The sequence below is a fragment of the Erpetoichthys calabaricus genome, chromosome 6 (assembly GCF_900747795.2).
Source record: "Erpetoichthys calabaricus chromosome 6, fErpCal1.3, whole genome shotgun sequence".
Classification (NCBI taxonomy): domain Eukaryota; kingdom Metazoa; phylum Chordata; class Cladistia; order Polypteriformes; family Polypteridae; genus Erpetoichthys; species Erpetoichthys calabaricus.
The window spans coordinates 217017826-217035490 of record NC_041399.2 but is presented as its reverse complement, the minus strand read 5'-3'; the positions used below and the strand labels follow the sequence as shown (position 1 = coordinate 217035490).

General features: G+C 52.2%; 1 protein-coding gene across 1 annotated transcript in view; it reads right to left on the bottom strand.

The window, feature by feature from the left end:
* Positions 1-14: 14 nt before the first annotated feature.
* ahrrb (aryl-hydrocarbon receptor repressor b) overlaps positions 15-17665 on the bottom strand; it is a 32173-nt gene continuing 14522 nt past the window's right edge. Inside the window, exons 4-11 of the mRNA XM_028790821.2 lie at positions 12059-12174; positions 11864-11953; positions 10034-10172; positions 8468-8601; positions 5603-5778; positions 4120-4217; positions 3155-3296; positions 15-1162 (exon numbers count right to left, since the gene is read on the bottom strand). Of these exons, the coding sequence (XP_028646654.2) occupies positions 139-1162; positions 3155-3296; positions 4120-4217; positions 5603-5778; positions 8468-8601; positions 10034-10172; positions 11864-11953; positions 12059-12174 (1919 nt within the window). The 3' untranslated portion in view covers positions 15-138. The remainder of the gene's footprint in view (positions 1163-3154; positions 3297-4119; positions 4218-5602; positions 5779-8467; positions 8602-10033; positions 10173-11863; positions 11954-12058; positions 12175-17665) is intronic.

The following is a 17665-nucleotide window of genomic DNA, read 5'->3' as shown; positions in this document are numbered from 1 at the left end:
ACTGCGGTCCAATGTGTCTTTTATGAAAAGGGCTTTAATAAAACGCATATTCCATGCAGTTGTACCATAAGGCTGATGGTCAAGCAGTCAGGTGGGCACACACCGCTGAGACCCTGGCAGTACCAGAGCAGGCAGCTCTCACTGCAGATACAAATACTGGGCATGTTTGTGTGGCACCGTATATGAACCACAGTTCGGTGTCGCCCCCTGGTGGGTCAGTGCAGTCTGTATGCCCGCCTGCTGTGGCTCGTGCCAGGGGGGCGAGTCCATGGGCTCGCGTTTGATGGAGTGAATGACGTGCTGACCTCTCAAGGCACAGACGTCCTTGTCATCATACCAGTTGTACTCCTTGTGCTCCACATGGTGATGCCAGCAGAGTGAAGCGTCCAAACAGTGGGTGCTGGGCGCCTGCGAGTCCACCTGGGTGAAGTCCTTAGTAGATGGGCACTGGGCGGCTCTGTTTCTGGCACACGCGTCGCCGTAATGTTCGCTGAGCGGGGAGGTGAAGTTGCTTTTGCTCTTCTGACAGTCCGTGTACTGCTCCAGGTAGTCCAGCTCTGACTTCAGCAGGACACCTTCAGGACCACAGAGCTCCAGGCCCTTCTCCAGATACTCCTTACACTCCCACGTCCTGCCCTGGGCGCCAGCATACATGTGGCAGCCGTTCCTGCCGTCCGAGTCGTGCTCAAGTTTCACTGGCGTGTCTGCGTGGACCCTGTGCAGCTGAGCGGAGTACAGCGCGTCCATTTTGAGGGCCTCCGTCACACAGCCGTCCAGGTCGGGGTTCAGCGGGGTGCTGTAATACTTGGGGAGGTCGCTGTGGTGATAGCTAGGGGGCGCTCTGCAGCCGCCCGACTTCCCCAAGTGATGCCGGTTTGGGAAGCCCACTTGATTTTGGGCCCCCGATGAACATTTTGAGGGCCACTCATTCTCCAGACATTCGGGTCGGTGCCCCGGCAGCGGGGACTTGCAGAAGTTGAGGGGCTCGTCCTGCGTGAACCGACAGCCGTTGAGCTTGTTGGGCTGGGCTTTGGATTTCATGGTGTCGACCATCGCTGGTGTCCCGTTCCAAGGACCCTGCTGTCTCAGGCGTCCAGTGCCATGGTCACCCATGTGGCTGTTAGTGAGGGGCTTCACTACGTTTTCTTCATCCTCTTTATCACTAAACAAACAAACAAAAAAAAAACAAATTGTGTGATAAAAGTAAGAAATTGAACATGATAGCCAGTGTAGCCCCCCAGGTGGGAAGACCACCATGTCACAGGAGTGTGAAAGTGACACTCATTCACAAGCCACTGCTGAGGTCTTGTTTCAGACCAGATGAGCATCTGCACTTCTTCAAAGAGATCACTAGGGGTCAGCGATGAGGACTGAAGGGGGATTTCATATAGCGCCTTTAGCTGTGGACATCGCTATTTTTTTATTCTGGCCTTGTGTAATTAGCATGGCATTGTGACCACCTGTAGAGGGTCTGAATGTCCAGAATTCTGGATGTTATATAGTGCCTTACGTAGTAAACACCATGCATTAAGAGTTCATTTAAAATGTCTAAGTGGGAGTGCAGTCAGGGCACAGGACAACCTGTAGGGGGCGCTAAATGGTTAGCATTGTGAACTTATATAGTGCCTTTCATAGTGAACAGAGCTCATTGAAAGGGTCTTTTAAAATGGGTCCACATGTCTATCGTGGGAGTCACGCCAGGTCACACTCCCTACTGTGCAGGGGGCTGAACACTGGGACATTATATAGCGCCTTTCACTTTGAGCACAGCTCATTTAAAGAGCCATTTAAAATGTGTCCACATGTCTCAGCAATGGAAGCTTATGGGACTCACTCAGGGTCATACAATGCATCATGAGGAGACGTATTGGGAAGTGATATAGCGCCTTTCAGAGCAGATGCAACACATTTATTGTTCCTTTAAAGTTCATTTCTAGAGGGAGAACAGCTACCTGTGAATTGGGCGTGTTGATCTTATATAGTGCCTTTCCTTGTGAACGCAGCTCGTTTATGTTGGCATTAAACAGGATGGCACGGCTATGAGACTCAGTCAGGGTCATAACATGAATCCTGGAGAGGTGCAGTGTTATATAGTGCCTTACACAGTGAAGTCATTTACAGTCTGCAATTAAAGTGTTTCCATATTTATTACAGTGGGAGTGTTGGTGAAGCACAGGAATCATCTCCTGATGTTATATAGCGCCTTTAAGGGTGAGCACAAATTATGGTTTGACTCATTTTACAATATTTTTCAATTTCTCCATTCTCAGGACTGCAGAAGGGGTCAGTGGGATTACTGGAGGACCACCACTGGCATGTTCTCTAATGGCCGCTCCCATCCAGGTTGTTCTAATGGCATTTGTATTCTGTAGTAGAGACTGGACCTGTCACCCTGGGTGACAATATAGTGCCCTGGTAAATACTTAAAAACCTCACCTTCCACAGACCCCAGAGAGATGGCATGCCGCACGCTGGCGCTCTTTTGGAGTCATTGAGTTGAACCAGTAAGCAATATGTTTAACTGGGCCACCAATGCCTTAGCCACTAGGGGGCACAGTGCCTACACCAGCAGTTCTCAAACTGTGGGGAGCGCCCCCCTAAAAAGGGGGCACGAATGTTGCCATATGTGGGGTAATTTCTCTATTCGTAGGGAAATTTTAAACTTGTAGCAGTGTACCGCCAGCAAAAACTATAGGAATAAATTTTATTAGGGTTTCAAAAAAACATTAGGGGGGCACAATTAAAACTGTTATGAAAACTCGGGTCGCAAATACTTAAAGGTTGAGTAATGTTGGCCTACACACAGACAGACAGGCTGGCAATGCCAAGTCACCAAAGATGCCCACTTCTCTCTCTCTCTCACCATCCCATGGCAAATGTGCTGCCCATCCTTCTCACTGGGGGCACCAGTGCTGTGGTCACCTTCAACCCCAATTCAAATTGATCACAGACGAGACTCATTATGGATACCTGGGGTGATCCTAATAACACCCAGGGAGAAGAACAGCTGGGAGTGTGCCACCCTGATGCCCCATCCTTACAACAGGGGCTCCAGCACAGTGGGCACCCTCTGAGGAGGAGACTCATGCCCAAGACGCTTGTGAGCACCAGCACCAGACATCTGCCTTGAGACACACCGCAGCGGGGTACGTACTGTGGGTGCCGGTGGGCTAGCAGGACGTACTCCGGACAGCTGCCTCTGCACAAGACCTGCGCGTTCGCCTGCAGCCACAGCCAGCGGTCCTCATTGCTCACCACTCGGACGACGGCCTGCCCGCTGTGCCCGTTGGTCGTCACTGTGGTAAAAAGAAGAAGAAAAGGTCAAGTGGCAGGTCGAGAGAGGAGCTCCACATTCAGTGACAGTGCCAGCCGCCCCGGTGCCCGTGGGTCTAACACAGGGAGGTGGTCACCTGGGTCAGCTGTGCCACACAGGACAGGTGGCTGTCACGTCTGTCTGCTGATGATGTGTCACTTGTATGTGTACGTGATGTGATGATGGGGCACTCCAGAGGCTTTGGGGGGCTCCTAACTGTCCTACTTCATTTCCACGTCCCCCCAACGCTCTTCTTGTGTTTTAAATGTCAGTTTTCATTTGAATGGACACTTGGCTGTGCAAACGTGTCACTGGGTCATCAGGTCACTGTGACGAGCGGTGGCTTCATGACAGGGAAATGGGGGATGCCGTTTGGGACTGTGGTGGTCCTAAGTGTGGCACAGACAATCTGACAGCAGTGTGGCTGCAGCTAAGTTGTCAAAGTGCCCCCTGTGGATGCATCGACTTGGGCACTGACCAGCCTGCCAACAGGCCTGTGCCACAATGGCAGTTAGTAAAGCAGAGCCCCTCAATCCAATAGTTGATGTAGGCAGCCACTTAGAGTGCCATCACCCGAGGGGTGGCATTTATAAAAGTTAAGGGCCACCGACTCCGGGCACCGAGGGGCACCACTTATGTAACTCTAACGATGCTCCAGACCTTTCTGTGACATTCCCCCTCCTGAGCCCACAGAGGTCACAGGTATTGCTAAGGGGACCCCACACCCGCCTAGAGCTCCAGTTGGGCTTTGGCTGGCACTGCCATACGGAGGGGCAAGTGAGATAAGCAGGCCATGCCACACTTACCTTTTCGATGGCTTTCTGACTGGTGCATCATGTTGGTGAAGTTGAGGTAGCAGTAGCCCAGTGCCCTCCTGTTGTCCACTTCTGGCCCACTCTGACTCCTCAAAAGAGAAAAACAAAATCAGAACATGGTTGGCAAAGATGTGTGGTACAAGAGGGCTTCACGACCAGCATGCCCATACAGAAGGGCCACTGGTGTGCCAGCTGGACAGGATAATGCTGTAAGGGCTGGCATGGGGGCGCTGCCTTTGCTGATCGGCCATCCCCTCAGCTAGCCTTTGGATGATGCAGGGGGGTCCATCTGGGATTTGATAGCCCAGCTGGTAGAGCATGCGGGGTCTACTCCGGGGGGCTCTAGCGGGCCTCCACTTTCTCCTGGCTCCTCACCCTAACGCTGTAGAGCCAGCAGTTGGCAGTCAGGCGGAGACGAGGAGTGGCGGTGGGTGGGCCTTCTTGTAAAGGGGATGAGAGAATTTTAAATGGCATGTGGATGAAGCCCCCAGTAGACCCCTATCACAGGTCTTTGACCCCCTCAGACGTTTTCACACTTTCTTGTGGACTTAGTTTGGCTTCTCTTAAATGTCAAGAAAATGTGCCAACTTCCAAGAGTTGAAGACGCTTTACAGACCCCCTGTGTGTCAGTAACTGTCACTCACTTTGTTAATGTGTCCCCACAACGCCAGTCTTTGGTTTTTCTTGGCTCTTTCCCAGGACCCCTAATGGTTGCAGCACATGCCAGGCAGTGCCAACACACCTAATGACACATGTGGCCCTTTGTGGTGTGGGTGGTCTGTTGTCCATCTGCAGCACCCCATGTGGTTTACTTCTCACCCACAGAGAAATGCCACAAAGCCCCCTGGGTGAAGCTGTGGTGTGTGCCAGGCATCTGAGACATGATGGGGAGCCCAGGAAAGCATGTGGGGTGTGCCAAGGTGAAGACAGAGAGACAGAAAGGGGCAGAGGTGGGCAGGGAGACCTGCATGGGAGCAAAGTGGCACATTGGAGTGCTGGTTATTGTGCCACTCTTATGGCTTAAAGGCTCGACATGAGGCTGAAGACTGGCATAGACAATAATCAGGGCTCTTTGAGCCAACAGCACACACTCCTTAATATAGCGCCTTTCATCATTTAATGGTCTGATGCCATCCTTGTATCTCAAGTTCTTTTTCGTCTTTCTTTTAATCTCCATTTTCATCTGTCCATCCATTTATGTGCCATCAGTCATCCACCTACCAGTAATGTGGCACCTTTCACAGCTACCCACCAAGCCTCACCTATCCTTTAGTCACCCAGTCGGGGCACCAATGGGGTAGGCAGTGGGTGTGTTACATGGGGGCCTATAAGTCACAGTGCCACTGTATATAGTGCCCTTCATGTCTGTCCGTCTATGGTCCCCAGCACCACCCCTCAAGTCTGTTGGCAGCATTTTAAATGGCACCACCCAGAGGGGGTGAAGATGGTGGCAATTTGCTCGGACTGCACTCACTTGCTCTCAAGAGCTTTGGGTTTGCTCCTCATCATCAGACTTTTCATCTTCACCTCGGGCAGCAGGAGTGGCACAGCAACGCAGAAGAGTGCCAGCTGGGGAGGCAAGAAGACCCCTGCCGCCGTCTTCTTCTTCTGGCCGTGGAGGAATTTCAGTTGTCCTTGAAACTGCATGGTCTGCATGGAGAAGAAGAAGACAACTGGAGGAAAAAGTGAAGAATCCAAGACGAGGGCCCGGACCCTCAGACACACACGGGGACCACAAACAGAGGAGGGCGTCCCACTGCCACAGCCCCCCCCCCTTCAAGCCCCTGATAACACATTTGATTCAAACGCCAAAATAACCAAACGACATAAAGGGACAGTCGCCTTGAGTCACATGGTTATTAAAAATGTCACCTTGGTGACCACCAAGTCCACGTAACTGCCAACAGCACAGATGTCAGGGTCATCGTTAGCTCGTCACGGGTCCCCTTTGTCACCTTTGCTTTGCTCCTGATGCCAAATAAAAGTAAAACAAATACGAGGGGATTTCATTTCAGACCCCCCCGGAGACCCCCACAGTGGGCTCAATCAGACCCTCTCGCGTTTCCCTACCCATCACCTTCCTGTCCTTTGTCATTTTCTCTTGGGTGGTGTCATCGTCATCACTCCCCGTATGTCCATTGTGTGATTTAACAGAACAGAAATCCCCCCAGTTTGTCTGGAATGCTGGTGTGCGCCCCTCTAATCGTCTGTCCTCCTCCATCAGAATCCTGAACGTCACCTTATATAACACAGGGACCTGTCATGAGTCACCTGCCGTGGAGACCACCACACTGGGCTGGGACTCTGACCTCACTGCCTGCTCATATAGCGCCTTTACTGGGTAGGTGGGCGCTGAAAATCAAAACAAAGAAGGAAGACCCCTGATGAAGCAACAAACAAAGAGAAGCCCCCCTGGGCAGCCACTTCAAGTGGACGTCTAAAGGGCGCTCGCTCACGCACTCCCATTACCTTCAGTCGGATGAGGGTGTGAAAAACAGAAGGGCGTCCCCGGGTCATCGTCACTATTGTCATCAGCTGTGCCACCGCCACCTTAGAAGTGACAAAGGCTGTCGCCTACTAGATGAGATGTTTCGTGTTGTACCGCCACCCGCAGTCTGTCGCCCCCTAGAGGCCAAAGGCGCAATTCTAAGTGGCTGGACAGTCAAGTTTCTTCCTCTGCGATGTCACCTTCTGTTTGTCACCACGATTTGGACAAAGCGGATCTCAGGAGTGACGGATGGACCCTCGACGTGACACGAACCTGCAGAAGTGCGCGGCGCCATGGGGACGTGCGCTCGAGTGATTTACGTTCTCGGTGAGGCTTCGTTAAAGCGAATCCAAGCTGAGCGATGATTAACGGGACACATTTATGGAGGGTCTGCTTAACGTTACATTTTGTTCCCACAGTTTTTCCAGCAGTTCATTCATCATCTCCTTTATGGGCCGCGATCCCGTTCACAGCTTCGGGCGCCACCGTCGCGCTGGCTTTGCATGGAAACCGCACTCATCCCACCAAAAAATGAGCTTCTCTTACAGGACTAATAAGAATAATTAAAAAGATCAGGAATACTTGATAAGCGCATGGAGCCGTCGGGCGAGCGAAGGTTCAACGAACAGCCAGCCTCTTGGCTGCGAATGGAGGGTTGGATTTGAGACCCCTCAACATGTGACGCTGGCAGAGTCCCTTCATCTGTCTCTGCTCCAACTGGAACGACATGAGGCCCTGGGCGGTCCTCCAGAAGCCCCTGATTGGTGCCATTTGAAACACGTCCTTCTTCTTTTAACGGACTGAATTGGACGAGTGGCCACGGCAGGCTGGACCAAGATGGCCGTACAGCTAGCCAGGTGTCTCCCTTTCAGAGCTCTTCAGCCCGCCAGTTTGACTCTGAATTCGTTTGTTCCACAAGTCAACTGGCCCGGCGGTCCCCAATGCCCACCTCAAAATACCCCCTTAAATGCCCTCTTTGGCATCCGTCTCCTAATCAGTCCGCGTTACGCCGAATTTGGTGGACCTCCTGTCTTGAAGGGCCTGGTCCTGCAGTGGCGCTTTATGGGCTGTGGGGTCCATTGCTTGACAAAGACCCGCTTAACGCTCTGAAGGCGTCCCTGCGATTAAAGCTGAAGGTCCTGTGGACAAAAGAGAAGCCCTTACTGTCCAGTAGGCCACCTAGCAGGACACAGCAGACCAAGGACACCTGACGCGAGCCCGGGTTGTCATCTTAATCAAATGTCGGAATCCCCTGACTGGCACTTCACCCCTCTGTTACGTCATCGTCTGCTGGCTGTTATCGAAAGTCTTAAGTCTTCAACTTGAACTCAGTTCTGCCCAGTTTCGTGCATTCGAGAAACGGCCGTGGGGTCGGATAGCGGGGTCCCTTGGAGAATCGGGACGATGTCAGGTTATGGTGATCCCCACCGCGACCCCCTTCGCAAACCGCCCTGATCTAAATAGACGCAGGTTCTTTTTGGTACCTGAGGGTCTTTTGAGAACTGAAAATGGCCCCCTATGGCCTCCCTGTGAGGGGCCGCTTTAACACCTCTTATTTTAAGGGGGTCACACAGTATAGGCGTCCCCTGCTGCACAGCGCTTTAATATCTGGGGGCCGCGAAGACCCCCTCTGGCCGTATGTCTGCGGCACTCTGTCGTTAGCTCTGGGGTGCGTGTGAAAGGAGCTATATAAATGAAAACTGAGCCCTCACAGCTACTCAGTGCTCTGAACGAGCTAAGTGACGTGTGCAGCAAGTGACGCAGGGTGAAGTGACATGTGCAGCAGGACACCGCGGACATAAACACTCAGCATGCCATTCGGACGGCGGTTCAAGACACGGCCCGTCTTACCAGAAATCCCGAGGTGCTGTCGAGGAGGCAGCGGACTCTGCAGACAAAGCAGCGGTGGAGGAAGGAATGGAACTCGGGGGGCACTCCGTCCGACTCGTGGGCTTTAAAGAGTCTGCTGATGACGAAGTCCTCTCCTGCAAGGGGATGGAGAAATCGGTCATCCGGGGCTTTCAGTGATAAAGAATCCGAAGGCGCAGCGCCAGGGACCTGCCCGCTCTCCATGGTCCTCTCTCATCCTGAAGACCCGCCGATCCACCCAATTTCTGAGCCCCTGACCGAACTCTGACCGACAGCTTACCGGTCCCGTAAAACACTTGTGTGTGTGTGTGTGTGTGTGTGTGTGTGTGTGTGTCAGGCACAGCCTGCCCAGTGCTGTGCGCGCGAGTGGGCTCTGATGGCTCCTCCAGGGCTGGCACCGATTCTGTCAGGGTACGCACATCTCCGCCAATTCTGTGTGAGGGCAGCCCTCTAGTGGCCATGGCTATAACTTCACAAGACCCGTGCAAAATTCCCACTGAAGATACAGCAAACAATCGGACTTGCGGATATGGGGGGGCTTCCCCTGTCCGGTGACTCCCATTCACCTTCAGCCAATCGGCTATAAACTCAGGCTCTGACGTCATAAACCGACAACTGCTTGAAAGTCCTTTGTTTGATTTTTTAAAAGGAGTGTCCTGTGTCACTAACAAAACAGTCCGAGCGAGCTCGTAAAAAAATCTGACATCATTGTCACTAAAGTGACAAGTTTGGCGTCATTCATAAATGTCACATCATGGGCCGTTGAGGAGAAAGCTCTCCTTTATGACGTCAGAGGCTACGCTTCAAGCTGATTGGTTGAAGGGGACTGATTGTCCTGGAAGCAACAGAAAGCAGACAATGTCAGGCGCTATATACAGCCGTATGTTAATTCACCAGCGCCATTATAATAAATTGTATAATAAAAATAACTTTTAGTTTGTTCTAAAATTCAGGAAAAAAGACAAATACACCAGGATGGAGATTAAAAGACAAAGGAAGTGAGTGAGAGAAAAACAAGCAGCCGGAGAAAGAGACAGACAGACAGCCAAAAAGAGGAAAGCGGCCATCATGGGCTCAGTCAGGCTCTGTTTATAGCGCCTTTCACATATCTATCTATCTATCTATCTATCTATCTATCTATCTATCTATCTATCTATCTATCTATCTATCTATCTATCTATCTATTAGTTATATAGTGCCTCTCATCTATCTATCTATCTATCTATCTATCTATAGCACCTCTCATCTATCTATCTATCTATCTATCTATCTATCTATCTATCTATCTATCTATCTATCTATCTATCTATCTATCTATCTATCTATCTATCAGTTATATAGCACCCTTCATCTATCTATCTATCTATCTATCTATCTATCTATCTATCTATCTATCTATCTATCTATCTATCTATCTATCTATCTATCTATCTATCTATCAGTTATATAGCGCCTTTCATCTATCTATCTATCTATCTATCTACACCAGCCTGCTGCTGCCCCACCCCACCCCACTGGTCACACCAGTGACACATACGTCACACTCACCGCTCCCAGCTGCCAAGTGATGCTCCGGGCTGGATGCCTGCTGAGGCGTCGGGTTCATAGACCAGTGGAGCTGGCGTTGAAACTCCTGCCGGTCGTCCACGTGGATGTAATCGAAGACGCACTGGTGCATGACATCCGTCTGTAAAAAACATCAACATAGGAAAGGTGAAGAAGAATGACAGGAGCCCTTGGGAGACGCCTGCCCGCCCATCTCTAGGCTGACTATGGTGTGTGTGTGTGTCTGTAATTCTACTGGTTTGCAGCCCCTTCTCCATGTGCTCCCTCTTTTTTCCTCTCTCATCTGGCGGTTTGGGGCTCCCTCTGCTGGTCGCCCTGTGCAGGGCACTCTGGGACGCCTTCTTCTGTTAGTCAGTGCCGTGCACAGCTCCCCCTGCTGGACATATCTGAGTGTGTATCTCCTGCCATAGCTGCACTATCCAGTGCTCCCTGTACTGGTCACTCTATGTGTGACACTCATGTCCCCAGCCACTGTTTGAGGCACAGGTCCTGTCCTCCTTGGCTCAATGCGCTGGCTCATGTTCTGGATTTGCTTCTGAGCTTGATAGCAACGTTCCTGCCACCCCAGCATCTTATGCTATCTGAGGGACATCCCAGAGGGACAGGTGGGCTTCTGGTGGGGGGGGTGGGAGGTGCTTGGCTGATGGCTTCTGCCCCCACTTTGTTTTACTTGTGGCTTGAAGCTTCATCATGAATGGCAGATCCCCCCCCCCCCCCCCCCATTACTTTTCTCATTGCAGTACGGCCACCAGATTCCAATGGCAGAGGGACATCTGACTGGAGACCCCAGGGGCAGATGAGAGAAGGCGAGACGCTGCGTGAGGAGATCCTTGTGGTCTCATAAATCTGCCTATGATACCCATGTCAAAGTTCTGCTCCATCAGGTCTGCTAGATACTTCAGGCCTGGCCCTCATCTGACCCTGACTTGGGTTCAACACGTCACTTGTGATGTTCATGTGTCACTTGTCACTTCTAACATGGAAACCTGACTGCCTAGTCTGCTCCAGACCACCAGGTCCCAGTTAGAATGTGTGCAGCTTCATCGTGCGGGAGACCAACGTGAAGGTGACCAGAGCTTCATAATTAAGACAACAAAGACGTTCTTATAGTAAATGAGAGAGTCAAAGCTTAGAAAATGGAAGATAATGGGAGACTTAAAGTCAGCACTGATCTGCTCAGCAGGAGATGAGGACCTCAGGGTACCCAGCCTTCAAGGTGCCCCCTCAACACCACTAGCCGTCCTCATTGCCCTTCAACAAAATGCATCAATGGCATCCTCAGCCTTCTAGAAAGAGACAATCCTGCCGACTACGCCACCTATTCTGTCTTTGCCCTGAGCTTTGATAATTGCTTCTCGGCTGCCATCCCTCCTGTGCCCTCCTGATGCCTCCCTTGTCCAGGGCAGTGTGATATGTCCACCTGACTGTGCATCACAGCACTGTCCCTAATGTCCCATGGGCTCATTAAAAGGCACTATATCAGGATGGATTGGTTTTTATGCTAAAAGGACACTGGCCTTCCGCTAGTGCCAGCCCTGCAGTAGAGTCTGAGATGTTTCCTTTAGACATTGCGGTCACCCAGGGGTAGCAACTTTGGTAAGTGCTGGGCAGGCCAAGGACGACCAGTGCCCTGCCGTGGACCCCTTACTGCTCATTTCACTGCCCCTCTGTCAGCCCCTTTGGCTGTGAAGTCCCTTGAAAGTGAATTGGGAAGACTCGGGGCCTCGGTGGTCTCCCACGTGACTGTGAAGTGGAGTGGAGGACAGTCAAGTGACCTGAAGAAAGACCACCAGAGCAAGAAAGGAGACTCACCTGATGAAAACCCAGGTAGTCAGCAATAGTGGATGAGGCGTAGAAAATCATGCCATCCGTGCTGACCACCAGAGCGAAGCCGGCCAGTGACTGAGGAGAAAGAGACAGACAAGAAGGGTCAGTTTAGGCCGGAGCCCAGATGCCATGGCAACACGTGCCACACAAGTCTGAGGACACTGGCACAAGGGCACCCACCTCCAGGAGCAGGTCGCTTTCCGTGAGGCACGTCCCACCCGCCGACAGCCCGTCCTTCCTGACTTCGTTGCTGAAGGCGCAGCCCGGCTGCTTTCTCGATGGCTTGTCCTGAATGGCTAGAAGAAAAAGTGAAAAGTCAGCAATCAGTGGGTGACAGGTGGGAGGGGGGGGCACACCCAAAGTGCCAAAAGGGGGGGTCTATGGGACTGGCCAATTATCACTGTAGACCCCTTGAACATTAAAATGGTGGGGTAGCCCTGAAAATAAACTTTGAAGACACACGTTAAGGCGCTATAAAACACTCAGAGCCCATTGATCAGATCTCACAGGGTGGGCCGGGGGGGGGGGGGGGGTTGGGGTTGGGGGGGGCAGCGGTCAGTGAGCACACAGACTGAAAAATGATTTCTGTTCACTAGGAGATATGCAGTATATCTTGATTATCAGGACGTGAACTATGGGGGTCACGAGGGGGTTTGTGTCACCAGCTACCAAAGCCTACTCCAGAACTAACAGACGCAAAATGGGAAACCCCCATGTGGGGGCGCCAGAGCACCACTAGTCACCTTCACATCCACATCAGGGCTGCTCAGTCTGGCAAGTGAGAGTCAGGTCACCTCGGAGAAGCAGGAGATGGTCCAGGGTTCAAGTGGGTGTGGTCGTGAAGTCCCCAGGGCGTAAACTGGCACCAGAGATGACAGAATGTCATCACCACCCAGTAATTACTAGGGGTCCGCAGTGCCTACCCACATGTTTAAGCTAGTGATGCCATGACTTGGATTGGCAGGAATGGCACACCGGGCAGCATCACCACCTCACCCACCTGGAGTGACAGGCCACAGAAGTGGAGGTGAGAAGAACAAGCAGGGTGGTGCACAGGTGCCCCCTAGAGGCAGAAAGCAGACGCACAGTTGAAGTTCTCGTAGGGCCGACCTACGGATCACAAACCCTGGAATTTAGTTGCGTATTTATTGACTCGTAACATGAATTCATAAACTGAGAGGCGGGTTCAAATAAGAATGTGACAAATGTGACAAATGGCAGGCGGCCATTCAGCTCAAGAGTCACTGCCGTGACGTCTCATCCCAGTACCTCTGAAGCTGTCAACTCCACGACTTGGTGGTCTGTCCCTGATTCCCATTTGTGCCTCTTGGCTTCTGCCTTAGGTGCACATCCCCTTAGTCCCCACTAGGTGTCCCCGAGCCCGTCAGTCCCTGCTGTAATTCCAATGACGTGTTTGTGAATCCCGAGACCCTCAGTTTGCAGCCTTCCCCGAGGTGCCCCAATGTCCCCGATGTCCCTGATGTCCCAGTCAGACGCGTTCTTCTAGGGCTGTTCTGTCCATTTCAATTTGAGGTGACCACAGCTGCACATGTGATGCCAGATGCAGCCCCTCTAGAGCCCCCTACAGTCTGGGCATCACATCTCTTGGTAAGAATGGAAGCCTCTGTTTTCATCAAGAACACACAAACCTCTGTGCCAAGAAAAAAAAAATGAAAACTCGGGATGTGCCCATTCACTTTGGCCATAGGTGCCAACTTCTCAGTATGCTTTGTGATTATTATGGTCTGCAGAGCTGGCTGGGCATTCTGAACAGAGCCTGGCACTGTGCCTCGCCTTCAGCACGTCCTGCTGTGCCACTGTGCCATCTGCAGTGCCAACATCAAAACTGGACTGGCATGCAATTTGGGGGTGACACGTTAAGAAGATATGAAGTGCTACTTAATGTGAGGGAACTGAGGTGACTTGGGTGGGTGCTGAGGGCGAAGTAGCCTGGTACCTTCCTATAACCCTAGAACTGGCCGTGTGTGTTGAGAGTTTGGCTCACAGAGGTGCCAGCTGTGTTGGGCATCCACACCACTGAGCCACTCCTACTGTGCCAGGTAAGGCTTGTTTTCAGATTTGGCCCTTTGTGCTCTCCCTTTACTCGTCCCTCCTTTCACTTTACATCTGATTGAACGTTTATCTCGTATTCTTGGGGGCTGTGACTCCAGCTGGTGCTTAAAGAGATTTATGTGACCCTCCCCCTCTGTCAGCGTTGCGTCACCACCTTGTGTGCCCATCGTGTGATTTGAGGCACCATATTAAATAAAGACTAGGGTGGGTGGACATGCACAACTGGGCACCAATGCCACCCCACCAAGGGTCACATGGGAGGGTTAAAGATGCAAGCAGGTAGCGGCACAAACAAAGCGGGCATAAAGTCCTAACTGAAAATGAGGGGCAGTAGCACCGGCAGTTGGTGGCCGGCCACCCATTACAATGTGAGAAAGTAGAGATGACCAGGAGTGACTTGGAGTGGAAGAGTCCAGCAGTCTGCAGCCTTTCTCCCTGTGATCATCCCTACTTTATGTTTGAGGTGCCGCTGTGTTCTCCATTTCCATACCGGTGGTCAGTTCAAATGACACGCCCACCCGGGGTCACCAATAAAGACACAAGTATGAACGTAACCCGATGAGGTGCCACCATAGAGAGGTGGCATGAGCTCTGCATCAACAAATGCCGGGGCAGTCCTACTCAGTTTCATCCTTGGGATGTAACATAAGGGGTCCTGCCCGCCCTGGCATCAGCTCCTGGCATACTTGTGTGCAGGTGCCACCCCTGACCCCAGACATGCAAATATGATTCTTTATAGAAAAACAAGTGGCCCTTCCACATTAAACACTAAGGACACAATGACAGAGGTGACCACTGGCCCGCTCTCCCTGTGATTATCCCTACATACAATAACGTCCGGCAGCAAATCCATCTGTTATCCATCATTTAATAACTCAATAAATAAAGAGGCTTGAAGTATGGCAGTGCCCTCCATTACCATGCTGGCAGTTGGTTCAAATGACACAAGCTTACAATGCAAACCCTATGGGGTGCCACCACAGTGAGGTGGCACAAGTTCAGCATTAACAGATGTGGTGCCAATCTTAACTCACTCTCATCATGAGGATGTAACATAAGGGTTCCTGCTTATCAACTCTTGAAAAGTGCCCGGGCACCACCTTGACCCCATATAAGAAAATGCTGTTGATTTAAATGCCATCTCTTTAGGGGGCACAAGTGGCCACTCCTCATACAAAATCAGGGCATCTGGACGCTTTGGACGAGTGGATGAGGCCGCCAGCCTGCTCTCCCTGTGATCGTTCCTTCTGTGTGTGACAATGACAGTTTTCCCCTGGCGCTGAGCCACCACAAGTCACCCCTCTGTACCCTCAGGCCTGGCTGACTTAAAGGGATGTCCCTCCTCTGGTGTCCTTTTTTGCTTTGGTGGGGGACTAAGACAGCAGGGTGACTCCTCTCTGGAGGAGTGGCATGGACGTCATTACCCTTGAACGTGACGGTCACCTCCTTCACTGTGCCCAAGGATATCAGGGTGACGGGACCTCTCTGGGACGCCGGGCCGTCTGCCTTTCCCACGGAGCAGCGCACATGGCAGGGATGGCATCCGTTGGCTGGGAAGGCCTCCACATGCCTGTGAACGTTCCCGCTCTGACAGGCTTGCGTGCCGGCGCAGCCCAGATATCTTGACTGGAGGCTGGCGGGTAGGGGCTCCCTGGCACGGTGCCAGCTCATTTGGCCTCCTCCGCCCGCCCCGCACCAGCGAGGAAATCCAAAACAGAGCGAGCGAGCGAGCGAGAGGGAGAGAGAGAGGGAGACGAGGCTGGCGCACAAAGTCAGACCAGAGCTGGCTGACCAAAGCCTCCCTCGCTGTCACGCAAGCTCGCCGTCTGTCAATCCGCCGCGGTCCCTGACTGAGGGCTGGCGCGCGTTCAAAGCCTTGCGTGCAAGCAGGCAGGCCACATTAGCCTATAAAGAATTTCATAATAACAACAGCTGTGAAATATTGATGAGCGCTGGCAAGCGGTGAATGCGCCTCGCAAAGGTTAAGCCTGCCATGTAATGGAAGCTAATTCTTCATTATGTACTGGATCAGGTATCCGGAACTTTCTTTTTTAAGGTTTAGCCGAGCGCTTAAGCTGGGAAGGGGCCTCAGTGGTGCGCGCGGGTGTGGGTGTGTGTGTGTGTGTGACGCAGGAGCAGTACAGCAGTGCACCGCCTTTTGTGTTTGTCACTTCTGTGTTGCCAGCCGGGTGCCCGTATAGGTGCCCAGGTCAGCCAGCTCGTCAACCCCCCTTTCTGGATTCTGCTTTTGCCCTCCTGCTGCTCAGCTCCCAATTGCTTGTTTGGCCTGACTGACTTTTTATATTTGGGAGTTGGCAGTGCCACCTGAGGGTGAGCTGAGGTCACTTGGGCACTGATGGACCACGCCGCCCACTGCTCACCTGAGCCTCCTGATTTCTGAGTCAACCGTTCAAGCCCTCATGGCCCCCTGTGGTCGGACTGAGTGGCACTGGGCCTGTTCAGCTGTGTGGCAGCTCGTTACTGGACCCCCAATGCCCCCCACTGAATTGAGCCCCCTATCTGCTTGCACGCCCCTCTCCTCACGATGGTGTCATCCTGTCCACTTAACTCTGTGGTCTGTGCTGTGTAGGGCACTATATAAGACAACGCCCCCCCCAACGTGCACACTGACCTTTCCTGACCCGCCAGGCTTGTGAACCAATGAACCTGAAACAGAAAGCAAACAAGAAAAGGAAGAGCAGCTTTGGCGTCATCGGCCACATCCTCCGTGTCCTCCTCTGACCCCTGCGGTGAGAAGCTGCCCACACACTTCGGCCTGCTGGGTGAACCTTATATAGCTCCTTACAAGTGGTGCCAGCTTGTAGTGATGCCCACCAGCGCTGACTATCGGCTGTGTTTTCATCTGAATCCCCTTTAACTGGCAGAGGGCATCATTTGTGCTGTAAAACCAATGGATGCCACTCTGTGGCGTGGAGACGTTTCCAAAACTATCCACTCGTTCCTGAGGGTCTCTCTGGCCCCTCTCCCACTTAGAGCTTTTTTAGGAGGAATGAGCCAGGAGCCCGAGTGAAGATGGACTCAAGATGGACTCAAGTCCAGCGTCATGCCAGAGCCAAGCCGTACTGCAGTTCCATTAAAAACCAGAAGGTGGCACCTGCACCAAGAGACTGCTGCCCTGAAACAGAGAAGCAGCACCTGGCGCTCAGGATGGGCTCTTCTGAACAGCAGGATCACCAACAGCCACCCTAAAGGTAGGGTGCCACCTCCATTTACCCACTGAGGGGCATGCAACGGGCGTCTCAATGGTGATCATGCCAGGGTTCTTCCTACAATCAAAGAGGTCACATGACTGGTACAGCCACACCCCTTTCTTGATGTGAGGCGCACCGTGGCTTGCCTTCTGTCATACAGCGTCATTTGCCAGCCTGTCTTGTCATTTGTCACTTTCTGGACAGAATGGGTGGAGTACACACGGTCACATGACAAGGTGACTTAATGCACCAGCTGTCACACTCACAAGGGGCCGCCGGGGGGTTTGTGCTTCTCTCTTTACACAGAGACAATAGGGTGACGTCACATGGTGACGTCTCTGCAGCACCCAGTCCTGTGGCCACACAAGTGGCTTCATTTTCAAAAATGATAAGTTTGAGTGAATCGACTCAACGGGACACACGAGTGGTCAGCTACTGCGAGACATGAAGTTGTGTCACCTGGTGTGACATCTGGACCATCAGCCGGTAACGTCCACGACCA